Consider the following 12,852-nt stretch of genomic DNA (forward strand, 5'->3'; position numbering starts at 1 on the left):
TAATAACGATAAAGACCTTGAACCATCTTTATTTATTTATATTTCGTTCCCTCCTCTCTCTCTCTCTCTCTCTCTCTCTCTCTCTCTCTCTCTCTCTCTCTCTCTCTCTCTCTCTCATTCAGTCTCATTGTAATTCCATCTATAATTCCATGTCCGTACGGTCCTGCTTTTATTAATCATGTGGTTAGTCTGTCCCGTTGGCCATTCCCATCATAACGTCTGATCCACTAATCCAATGTTTCAATGAAAAGGTTTGAATGGGGAGTCAGGGAATGCAGGTGTGCAGGGGCTGTTTCTCATGGATTGTAGAGAAACACAATATATACTATAAATATATATATAGTTGTTGTCAAAGTGGGGTCTGGGGACCCCCAGGGGTCCTTGGGGGGGGGGTTCCAGGGGGTCCTCAGCAAAAGTAGGTAATATAGCGTCACAATAATTTTCAACCACTTCATCCATTTATATGTTGGCTATATTCAAAATCTACAAGCTTGCAGCGCGTCACTTCGTGCTGCGCTGCGAGCGTGTAGATCTGCTATTTTAGAAGATTTCTGAAAATAGAGAAAATAAAGATTTTGAATTGTCTTAAATGGAAAATTACATAAATCTTCTCTTCTGGGGGCCCCTGGCACAAAACATTTTCAGATGGGGGTCCACGGCCAAATATATACCAATTTGGCGGTCCTTGACTTGAAAAAGTTTGAGAACCGCTGGTTTAACCACTATAACCCTCGTATATCGGAGCCTAGAGATCTTAAAAAAATGTAAGAAATGTCGAATGTTTTTTGAAATATTTTAACAACACAAATCTTGTATGGGGGGCGCATCGCGACGCATTGTGAGCTTGTAGATCGGCTATTTTCTAATGGCCGAAATGTATATAGGGCTGAAGTGTTTAATGTATGTTTTGTAATAATAAAAATCTACAAAGTAACTACTAACTAAAGTTTACATATAATTGTAGTGTAGTAAAAGTACAATATTTGCCTCTGAGATGTAGTGGAGTAGAAGTAAAAGTATTGGAAATTGGAAATACTCGAGTAAAGTACAAATACCTCAAAATTGTACTTAAGTACATGTCCTTAGTTACTTTACACCACTGATATTGGACCAGCTCCTTTTGTCCCTCTACACCAATGCAGAGGGACCAATGTCTTCACAGACAGGCTCACAACGCGTCACGCTGCGATGCGCTCGTAGAGAATGTCCGCCACCCGGATTAGGGACGCTAACCGTTCATGGGGATAAGATTTAAGACCGTGTAATGAGTGTACATACAATAAACAGACAGATATACTGTATACATTATGTACATTATGTACACAGATACACTCACAAACATCTAAGCTGGGGTCAGACGTTAGTGCTCCAGGGGGAGTGTGTGATGTGCAGGGTCACGTTCCTTGGAAATAAACTTTAATTTCCTGTAGCCATGGGAGTTTGACAACACACGGACGCGCGCGCGCACACACACACACACACACACACACACACACACACACACACACACACACACACACACACACACACACACACACACACACAAAACTACTCAGTGACCCAGTGCACTCTCTCTCTCTTGTGTCCTCCCTCACTTCCTCTCCATCTCTCCCTACTGTATCTTTGCTCCTCCATTCTCAACCACCCTCCAGACTCCCTCCCTGCCTCCTTTTCCCTCCCTTTCTCCATCTCTCCATCGCTCTCTCTCTCTCTCTCTCTCTCTCTCTCTCTCTCTCTCTCTCTCTCTCTCTCTCTCTCTCTCTCTCTCGCTCTCTCTCTCGCTCCATTCCATTTGAACTTTGAATTTCACATTAGATTCCCCAATCTCCTCCTCTCTCCGGGGAGAGGGCAGAATTCCCAGCATTCCCCTTGGTGTTCCAAGCGTTCCGGATATCAGGCAAATCTGGGAAGCGAGCGGCAAACATTCCTCCTCTAAGACCGGAGAGAGAGAGCTGACCTCGGATTAGCCGACTCTAAAGCGCCATCTTTGCCTAACCCCTAACATACACAGGAGTTAAGCAGAGTGGATGTGTACATAGTGAAGTACATGGTCATTGCTTTTTGTGAAGCCTCATTTTTGTTTTTATTCGTTTAAAAAAAATAAAAAAATATCCCCCAAATCTACTGTAGTTCTATTTATTTTTGTGTGAGTGTTTTCTTAGTTTTTATATTGTTAACGCATTAAGACCTGAGGCCGATTCTACAAATGCCTTCTAAATCTAGCAGATGTAAGCTGCATGCTAGCAGATGTAAGATCTAGCTGCTAAAAACAGCAGCTGTACAAGCTCGCAGCGTGGCGATTGTATATCTCACTCACTCACTCACTCACTCACTCACTACACTATATGCACTTACAACTACTTACTTCGATAGAAAAGTCATGTTTTGGGTGAACTACCGGTACTCCTTTAACTTCTAAAACATGACCACGCCAAGCCCCATGCAGAACCCAGAGATTGCATTGAAGCGCATTGTACATGCTGGCCATTCATAGGTACTGTAGCTTAAAACGGCCTGGGGCCACTGTCACGAACGAGCTAAAACGGTTTCGACCAATGGGCTCGACTCACGAGCTTGCGCACAGGGTTGCGCATGGAGGTCACGCAAAACGTGTCACAGAAGCCCCCAAATAGGCCTCGCCCAGCACATTTCCCAACTCGGAAGAAGGGGTGATTTCGGCCCATGCGCTGGATGAGCAAATCAATGCAAGTGGATGGGAGGGGATATCCGGTGCCCTCTCTATTATTTTTAACTCTATGGACTACGCATGTGCAAGCAGTGTATGCACGCAAGTGTATCACAGATACACGTGTCCGCTCGCTTTTGTATGGAATAGTGCCTCTTGTCCCAGGTTACACAACTGCCTGCTAGCACGCACAAACATACAATTAATTAGAAACACACACTTACACACACGCACACGCACACGCACACGCACACGCGCACACACACACACACACACACACACAGGCACGCACACAAGTACGCACACGCGCACAGTGTCCTGTGGCTGTGTGGCGGTGCAGTCATTAAGTGCAGGGTTATTCAAACAAACAAAGGCTTTATGTTAGTCTGAGCTATTCCGGTACTGCTCTCTGAACGGCACAGACATAAACACAAATAATAAGGACCGTTATAAGATGAAAGAGAAAGGAAGACTGTGCGCCTGTGTGTGTGTGTGCGCCTGTGTGTGTGTGTGTGTGTGTGTGTGTGTGAGATAGAGTGGGTCAATTGTATAAGTTAATTTGAGGTTAAAGGTGTGACAGGAACTTTGTTGTTTACTATTTGGTTCCCTGTGTGCGTACTGTGTGTGTGTGTGTGAGAGAGAGAGAGAGAGAGAGAGAGAGAGAGAGAGAGAGAGAGAGAGAGAGAGAGAGAGAGGGAGGGGGAGGGGGGGAGAGAGAGAGAGAGAAATTAATTTAGAGTTAAAAGGGTGTCAGAAACTTTGATGTTTGGTTCCTTCCTGTGTGTGTGTGTGTGTGTGTGTGTCTGTGTGCGTTTTGACCCGTGAATCATGGTTAAACGTAGTGTTACCTCATATTTATATAAATAAAGTTTTCAGCAGCGGTATCATCATACTGTACAGTATGTTGTGCAGCTACATTGACGTCAGCAGTCACCATCTCATTCTACAGACAGAGATGACAAGGTCACAGCGTCTTCTGGAAACGTTTTCCGTGTGTCTTGCTACAGTATTATGTCTCTTTATCGGCTGTGGGTTCAGAGCAAAGATTTTTTGGGTGGCCACTGGCCAGCAGCATTTACAAACGTTGGATAAATCCGCAAAGTTAAAGTAGCAGGACCCACTATTAGTACCTCATGTCAAGTAGGCGCTACTATGTCTAGTGTGTGTGTGTGTGTGTGTGTGTGTGTGTGTGTGTGTGTGTGTGTGTGTGTGTGTGTGTGGTGCAAAGGAATTAATTATTCTGCTCTTTCTTTGCAGAAACACATAAACAGAGAAAATCTATACGCAGAAAGTTTGACTCCTTTTCCAAGGAAAAGAAGGAGAGAGGTGAGTTATAACACACACACACACACACACACACACACACGTGCGCACACACACACACACACACACACACACACACACACACACACACACACACACACACACACACACACACACACACACACACACACACACACACACACACACACACACACAGCGAGGTCAAGATTGAAATGACCAAGTACGGATCACTAGCAGGCTGCCAACAGTGTTGAAAAGTAACTTAAGTACATGTACTCAAGTACTGTACTTACAGTAAGTAAAAGTTTTAGGTATTTGTACTTTACTTGAGTATTTCCAATTTCCAATACCTTTACATCTACTCCACTACATCTCAGAGGCAAATATTGTGCTTTTACTCCACTGCAATTATTTGAAACTTATAGGAATAGTATCAAATAATAATAGTAATAATCATCAACATCTATTATATTGATTGATCGAATATTTTATTAAACAGAACCACTTTATTCCAAAAGGATCACACAAAAAAGGTCCAGTGGACTTGTTTTCCATTGAGGTCCTATATTCAATTCATCAACATAGCATAAAAATAAATAACACCATAATACAATACAATATAAATGTATCAACAGCCCGATCCAACTCATGAGCTTGTAGATCTTCTATTTTCTGCCAAACGTTCACTTATTTTCAACCTTGACATTCCCAGAATAGGGATGCTAGGGTTCATGTGCTTGAGATACGCTTTTTTTTAGTGGGCGTATTTATTTAGTGCTTCTGTTATTTCCCCTATGAGTCAGTAACAACAATGTGGGAGACATCTGCACTTGGACTGATAATACATGTATCTCTGCTCTGCAGAGAGAGAGAGAGAGAGCTGCATCATTTCTGGAAGATCTGGGGTGGATTTTTTGTGCTCGCAGAGGGGGGGGCAGTGTTTCCAGATTTAGCAAGAGAAACAAGTGGGTCTATGAAAGCCTAACAGAAGCAACTAGGCTATTGTTTCTCAAACATTTCCAAGTCAAGGACCCCCAAAAAGAAAAAAAAGAAAAAAAAGTTAAATGTGTTTGAAACATTTTAAACGCACAAATCTTATTTGGTGGGGTCCCTGGCAGACAACAATTTCAGATGGGGGTCCGCGAACAAATAAACATGAAACATTTTGAGAACCACTGGGTTAAACAACATAAAGCCCATATAAGCAACTACACTTTAGAAACATAAAAAAAACGCAACTCGCAATATTTACAAGCGACTTTACAGAAAAACAAGCTCAAAGTCTAAGCGATTGAGAGCGGGTTGCGCTGGGTCCTTCCTGTGTCCCGGAGGACACTCTTGTTATTTTATAGGGCCTATACTTTAGTCTTTCATTAAAACATTACATTAAAATTGCCTAATGGGTGGATGGACGGTGTACCGTAGGTGGGCGGTCACAAACTCACATGCCCATAATACAGTATATGGAGACCAGGGTGGGCATCACAAACGTAACATGCCCATTATAAGTAGACCACTTTAAACTAGATGTTCAGGCCGCAAAGCCCTCATGTGCCTTCATAATGCTTTTGTCATTATGAAGGCATAATGGAAAACTACACATGACTTGACGTTTTTGAAATACAGCTGAATGGAGAGACAAAATATACTATATAGGTTGTAAATACTGTAACCTTAATTTTAAACATCTTACGTTAAATGTTAAAGGAGACCTGCGAGTGAGTTGGAGTGAGCTATCAAAGGAATGCACTTTTATTTGCATTCCTGGCCACAACGACGGCTTAGAGAATAGCGTCTATATGTCGTCGTCCCCCCACCTCCAAATCCCCAAAGACATTTGTGAGTTATTCGACTGTGAGTTATAACAAGTGGTACCAAATACAAGGCCAGAAACATGATAACCTTAACGTAAAGGACAGACAGATATTACCTCAAGTTACCCTCCTTCTATTTTTGAATAAAATGACATCATTCTAAAAAATATATTTTCCGGGAAGACACTGTGTTGTTTCTAAAATAACTTCTGTGGTATCCAGCCGTCAGTCAGTTGTTTGGCTTAATATAAATACAGTAGTATTACAGTACATACAGCGATGTTGCTGTCGGGCAGAAACCTTGTATCTATTATAAACTTTGTGTATTTATTTCGTAAATGAATGTTCTACTTCGTTGTACTACCATGTCACACAAAAGTAGCAAAAATAGCCGATCTACAAGCTCACAACGCGTCGCGATGCGACACGTTGTGAGCTTGTAGATCTGCTATTTTTTCAAAGAAAAGTAAATGGACATACAAGGTTTCCGCTTGACAGCGACGATAAGCCTCCATGTCTCACAGGAAGGAGCAGTATAGCCTTCCAGTGGCTGGCGTGATGCAGGATTAACGGTAAACAGCTCATTTCTTGAGTTACTTGGAAATACACTTTAAAAAACAATGTGGAAAAAGCATTATAAGGGATTTGTGCTATAGGCGACTGTAGTGACAAGGGGGGAGTGTTTTTCCTGGACGTGCTTATGAAAGGACTTTTAAGATAATCTCTCCATTAGCAAACAGGTTACGGTATGCTTGGAAATGCATTTGAATGGGGGGAAGTCTTGCAGAGATTCTAATGGTCTTGATAAGGACACTGTTGCCATACAGGAATGCTTTAATGAGTGCTAACAAGTGGAGGAGGTATACACTTCCTTGATTGGCTTTAATCTTCCTTGGTATTATAGCTTTTTTTCTAAAGAAAAAACTAAAGTGATGCCACTTTAAAAGCACTTTCAACCTGCTACTGCATTTTGGGCATGCCATTACATGTCCAAAACCTTTTCAAAACATTGCAAGATGTTTCCAAAACATTCCAAACATTATTAGTTTACTATTAGCCGTTTTAGCTAACTCTCAGCGAACTCTCGGAGGACCTGGACAGATTTTTTATTTCTGTTACACATGAATCCATTTATGTCATATTTACGTGTCGATTTAGGCTCTGACATTTAAGTGAAATGTGGCCTGATATTACCGGATTGCTAGCTTGGCTTTAGCACATTTTAGATGAAAAAAAATCATAAGCCCCGGCGAGAAGACTCTGTCTGAAGCACGCCGGGACACATTTGCAAGACATTAAAACATATATTTTTATGTATATTCAAATGTATTCATATTCGAACATGTGAAAATAGCTTATCTACACGCTTTGTAGATATTGTAATTTCACTGGTTTTGAAATAGGGTTAAAGATAGTCTTCACTTGAAATGACGGCATGGTACCGAAGTGGTGACATCATTTCCTTCCTCAATCACAAGTTTACGTGGGAGACAGTGTTGTTTGGTTTTAGACATACATAGCATCATAAAGTTCACCAAACAGCAACGTCTCAAAGGACCTATATTCACTCTTAGCTGCGGGGGTGGTAATTGAGTTAACAGCAGTAGCTAAAACTACACAATGCCTAAATATATTGCTGTCGGCCTTTTAAGCTTTTAATAACAGACAATTCCTTCAGGGCCGGTAAACTCCAGAAAGGAAACTCATAAAACGTCTGAACAATAAGGCAGCAAACCAAAGACACAAACTGAGTTGTGTTCACTTCTGCCTTTTAATACTACTTCAGCTTTGTCTGTGGCCATAGAGCACCGAAGTCTGACGTCACTGCCGCTAGAGGGCGCTGTCCCCCTGGGTCGTGGCTTTATTGTTTTGTGTTGATATCCCAGGGAAATCTTAGATCACGTCATATACTGTAAGAACTGTCAGGGGGGTGGCTCTGCATCGTTTATGATATTCATTCATATTTGATAGAGCCTGTTTCTGGCGAAAATGGAATTAATTCTGCCTTAAAAGTCTTAAGAACTACACTTCCGGGTCTGAAATCACAGCCGCCTTCATGGGAAATGTAGTTTTTGGGTCTTTTGAGTTTTGATCCGTTTCTGAGTTGTAAACAAATGGTGAGAAAGCTACAGTACTGTATGTATTGAGGTGTCCCACATTGGACAAGCAAAACAAAAGGCTACTCGGGGGCAACACTCTTTGATTCCTTAATTCAGTACCGCACAGATCCAATCTGCCAAGGCCTGCTACTAAATCCCAAACTAGTAAACACATTCTCTGTGAGTTTGCCGGCGGGATTTCAAGCCAGAGAATGTGTCCAAAACATTCAATGTGTCCCTTGTTGCAAGGAAACGGTAGCATGGAATTGTTGGTTGGTGGTTACAAGGCCTTCTTACGCCAGAAAAGACTAATGCGTAACACAAGCTAGTTGATCACATCTAGCTGTTGATGCATTCGGGCTGAAAATGCAGCTACTGTACAAGACAAATTAAATGACGTGAGGTCGAAGGTGTGGGAGTGTTGTTGTTAAAGGTCCAATACAGGACTGTATTGAACATATCCACATACTGTACATGTTGCTGTCGGGTGGAAACCGTGGTCCTAAATGTTACTTTTCAGGAAATGTTACAATGGATCCAATGTAGTTGTTATTTAGTCACAAGCTCCAGTACTTTTCATTGGTTCAATATTTATAAAAACAACAGACACACTTAACCACTTTAGTGGGGCGGCATAGCTCAAGATATCAGACCATATAGGTGTGTAACGGCTGAATAATGACAGAGAGAGAGAGCCCAGGGGAAGTTAGTTTTTAAACAATCATTTATTCATGAAAATAAATTAAAAAATATGGAAAATGATCCTACATTTGCACTAGATCATTGTCATAATGATAATCTAAGATTAGATTACAGTACAAGGCAAAAATAAATTGCCTTCATAATTCCACACGTTTTGAAATGCATCCAAATCCTCCAATGTGACATATTTATAGTCAAACAATATTTGTGCTCTAAATAGATACAAATTACAAAACAGAGAGAGACAGACACATACAGACACACACTCACAGAAAGAGAGAGAGACACTGACTGACTGACTGACTGACAGACAGACAGACAGACAGACAGACAGACAGACAGACAGACAGACAGACAGACAGACAGACAGACAGACAGACAGACAGACAGACAGACAGACAGACAGACAGACAGACAGACAGACAGACAGACAGACAGACAGACAGTCTGAGAGTTATTTCAGGCTCCTTAGTCCTCACTGGGCTTTCGGCTTGAGCAGTGGTTCTCAACCAGTGGTCCTTGAGGAGTTTCCAGGTGGTCCCCAGCTAAATGATGGAGAGTTGGTAACCAAATGGACCCCGTATAGAGCTTTAACTCTTGAGAGGGTAAAATGATACCCTTACGGGTCCGTTCGGTTTCATTTTACGCTTTCAAGAGTTAAAGTATTGTTAAACCTGCTTTACTTCATTTACAAGAAGTCTACACAATTAAAGAATGTAGAAGAAATAAAGAATTCTTACTTTGACTAAATCTTTATCCAACGACAAGTCTTGGGTCTAAAGAGGCTAAATCTCATCAAACGATGGTTCCGTGGCTCAAATGCCGAAGAAATAATGGACCTTGATATGAAAAAAAGGTTGAAAGTCAGGCTCTAGTCTACCGTGGCGGTCTGACCTTCACCTGACCTGGTGTGTATCCATGTGTAGTTATAGACACGGCTGAACCTGACACGTCTCAACACCCATTACCTACTGTGGCTCTGTGACAAGCATCCATGCACAGCAAACCCTTTTATAATGGCTGTATATTGACCCGGGAACACATCTGTGTAACCACTTAAACCATTCTTTTATACTTTGGCTATTCAAAAATAGCAGATCTGCAATCTTTTTTTAAAACATGAAAATGTGTGAAAATCTTTGAACATACATATTTTTTAAGCAAATATTTCTAGCAGTCCCCCCCCCCCCAGGCCACGATGCCAAACGCTAAAACCATTATTAGACAATTAACGACTAGACAGAGTTGAGTTCAGGTTTTGTCTTTAAATTTCACCCTAATTATTGTAAGAGGCTTAGGAGAGGCATCAGGCTTTGTTGTCAACAGTGAAGCAGAGTGAACACCAGGCCTGTTCAGAGTAAACAAATAGGTTTGACTAGGTTGCACGGTATCATACAGTCGTACATTACCCATGTCTGGGACATAAAGATAAAATAAAGTAGTTGATTCACTGTATGAAGCGTGTCTGTGTTCCGTAGCCCTAACCCCAACTCTACTAACCCAAAGTTCTAACCCAAAGTTCAAGTTCAAGGTTCAAGGGTTTCTTTATTGTTGAATCTACAGGTACTTACTGTAAGAGTAAAGAGTATTGCTTTGTTCTGGGTATTCAGACTCTAGTTGCCGCAATACTGGTAATGATCTTATGGTGCCTGAAGGTGCTGTGTGCAAGGCTTTGTGTATAACACTCCAGAATGCCTCTGACCGCAGACAGGCCGTTGCGGGGGTTCCGGGTGGGGTCTTTGGGTTCATGTTTCCGGTGTATGTTTAGTTTTTCCCTGGTCTGATCATTTATACATACACCTGACTGTCTGGGGGAAGTAGCTATTTAGCAGCCTTATACTGCCATGCAGTTGCCTTGACTGTGGAGCCACTTGCCATGTGGCAGCATCTGCTGTCCCAACTTCTGTCATATACAGTGGCCCTCATTTATCAACGCAGCGTATAAACCGGCTTATATTTTTCCATATATTCGGCGTACACCAACGTCAAAGTCACATTTATCAACGGATCCTACACAGCCAATCCTGGCGTACATCAGGTCGGAGCTTTGATAAATCTCACGTCTGAAAACGAGCGTCATTTAAATAACACGCCCTTAAATATTCTCAAAACGCCCCGATTTTACGACATGAAGAAGAATCAGAATACGACCAAAGACATCAAAAGCCAATAAGAAAGAGTTTCCCCCGATCGCCTCGCCTCGCTGCCTGTCAAGTCACACACACACGCACACGCACACGCCTCACCTCTCTCTCTCTCTCTCTCTCTCTCTCACTCACACACACACACACACACACACACACACACACGCCCAACTGTGTCTTTCATGTAATCCGTAGCGGTACAATCTTTGTCACTTAGGCTTGTAGCCTACATGAATGACATATTATGATACCAATCACATCGCCATGAATGGAATACGTTTGTATATTAATTTATTTAACCCATACCGAGCAGTGCACAAGCAGTCATGTAGGATATTCCCCGTGAGACTCGGACGGGCGGCAGTCATTCCGCGGCAGTGATTCCGCCACGTTAATAAGAGATTGGAGCGTCGGGTTTATATCCTTAACCCAGCCAGGTTGTAGACTTCGTAACTCTCTATGACATAACTCCATAACATAGGACAAGTTACTGTAAGTTTGTACACCTCACTGTCCATGAAAAGATCGTCGGCAGTCCCGACCGCGGGACTCCCGAGTCCCGACGCAAAAGCGCTTGTATATTTTGAAAATAGCAGATCTACAAGCTCACAACGCGTCGCGATGCGACCCGTTTTTGAGCTTGCAGATCTGCTATTTTAAAATAGCCAATGCAACTGAATGACTGTTAAAGCAGTTTGTTTAAATTACTTTATAAAATGTTATATTTTCACAGGGATTAATTATTAGTGTGTAGATATACATTTAGGAGTGGATTATGTGTCCAGATGCCTGTCAGACAGTCAGACAATGCTGCTCCGCAGGTCTAGAATGGAATAAACGGGCGCAGCCAACGTCAACAACTGGTCTCGACCAGACGTGAGATCTCAGTGTACGGTAGGATGAAGCCCACGTCAGGATATATTGATAAATGCCGAAAGGTGCGGTGATCTCGCTCTACGCCCATTATTTGGGCTGCACCGCGTTGATAAATGAGGGCCAGTATGTCTTGGATGGAGGGAAGTTCACATCCACTGATGCGAGAGAGAGAGAGAGAGAGAGATGGTAGAGGTGATGCTGTGCCTTCTTAACCACTTGTTCAACCCCAAACCTAACCTTCAGCTAAACTCTAACCCATAAACATGAAACCCTGGGAACATTGGACCCTGGAAACATGGGGATGACGGCCGTGATTTGGACCGTTGACTCGCATCCCTGACTTGGATCAAGCAGGTCTGGAGGACAAATTAACGAGTGTATTCCCTTTGAAATGAACTCAGTCCCTATAAGCTCAATATACCCACAGTTCACCTCTACTTAATTAAAAAAAAGGAATCGAGGCAAACATTTGAAATAATTGTGATTCTGATTTGAAGTCATACTGTATCGCACATTACGCACACTACTTACTTATTCATTACACACAATTGTGTTGCAGTTAGTACATAAAACCAATGAAAAAAACAATCTGTTTCACTCTCTTCTCTCTCTCTTCCATCCCCCCTTCTTCCCCCGTCAGAGTCGGCGCCCAAGGCGTTCGGCATCCCTCTGTCCCAGGTCATCGCCAACGACCGGGCCTTCAAGCAGCGGCAGGACGCCCTGAAGGAGAGCCGGCGGGACTGCCTGGACCTGGAGGCCAGCGTCCTGCACTTCCGCGCCGAGAAGCGGCAGCTCTTCAACGGGAACAAGTCCCCGTCCGCGACCGACGGCAGGGAGCCCCCGAACAAGCCGCAGTCGCCCACCTTCCTGGACAACACCGCCCGCGTGCACAGGAGGGTGAGATGAGATGCCATTTTATTTGCAGTGGTGGAAAAAGTGCTAATTTTTTTTTACTTAAAGGAGAGATCCCCCCATTTTAAGTGTTATCTTTGATGTGTCGCTAATCACTCACCATCATTGAAAGGGACGTTGAGTTATTCCAGAGAGTCCCCTGTCGTACAGTCTGGCGACCCCCTCCGTGGCATAATGGGAGCCCGTGTAAGAGTGAAAATCGTCTATTATAACCGATGCAAAGTTAGTTTTTTCTCTACTACTGCTCATCGTGGAGTCTCATGATACTCAAAAATGCACTGAAAGTCGCTCACGAGCTATCGTTCGTGCAAAACGAGATGACGCTGGTTGCTTGT

General features: G+C 42.8%; 1 protein-coding gene across 2 annotated transcripts in view; it reads left to right on the top strand.

Annotated features, from left to right (window-relative positions):
• Window positions 1-12,852, top strand: part of arhgap36 (Rho GTPase activating protein 36) — a 97,448-nt gene that overhangs the window by 71,045 nt on the left and 13,551 nt on the right. For both annotated transcript variants that reach the window (XM_080452007.1, XM_080452008.1), the window contains exons 3-4: window positions 3,944-4,012; window positions 12,246-12,502. In XM_080452007.1, the coding sequence (XP_080308133.1) occupies window positions 3,944-4,012; window positions 12,246-12,502 (326 nt within the window). The remainder of the gene's footprint in view (window positions 1-3,943; window positions 4,013-12,245; window positions 12,503-12,852) is intronic.

The sequence above is a fragment of the Gymnoscopelus braueri genome, assembly GCF_963280865.1.
Source record: "Gymnoscopelus braueri genome assembly, chromosome: 15".
NCBI lineage: Eukaryota > Metazoa > Chordata > Actinopteri > Myctophiformes > Myctophidae > Gymnoscopelus > Gymnoscopelus braueri.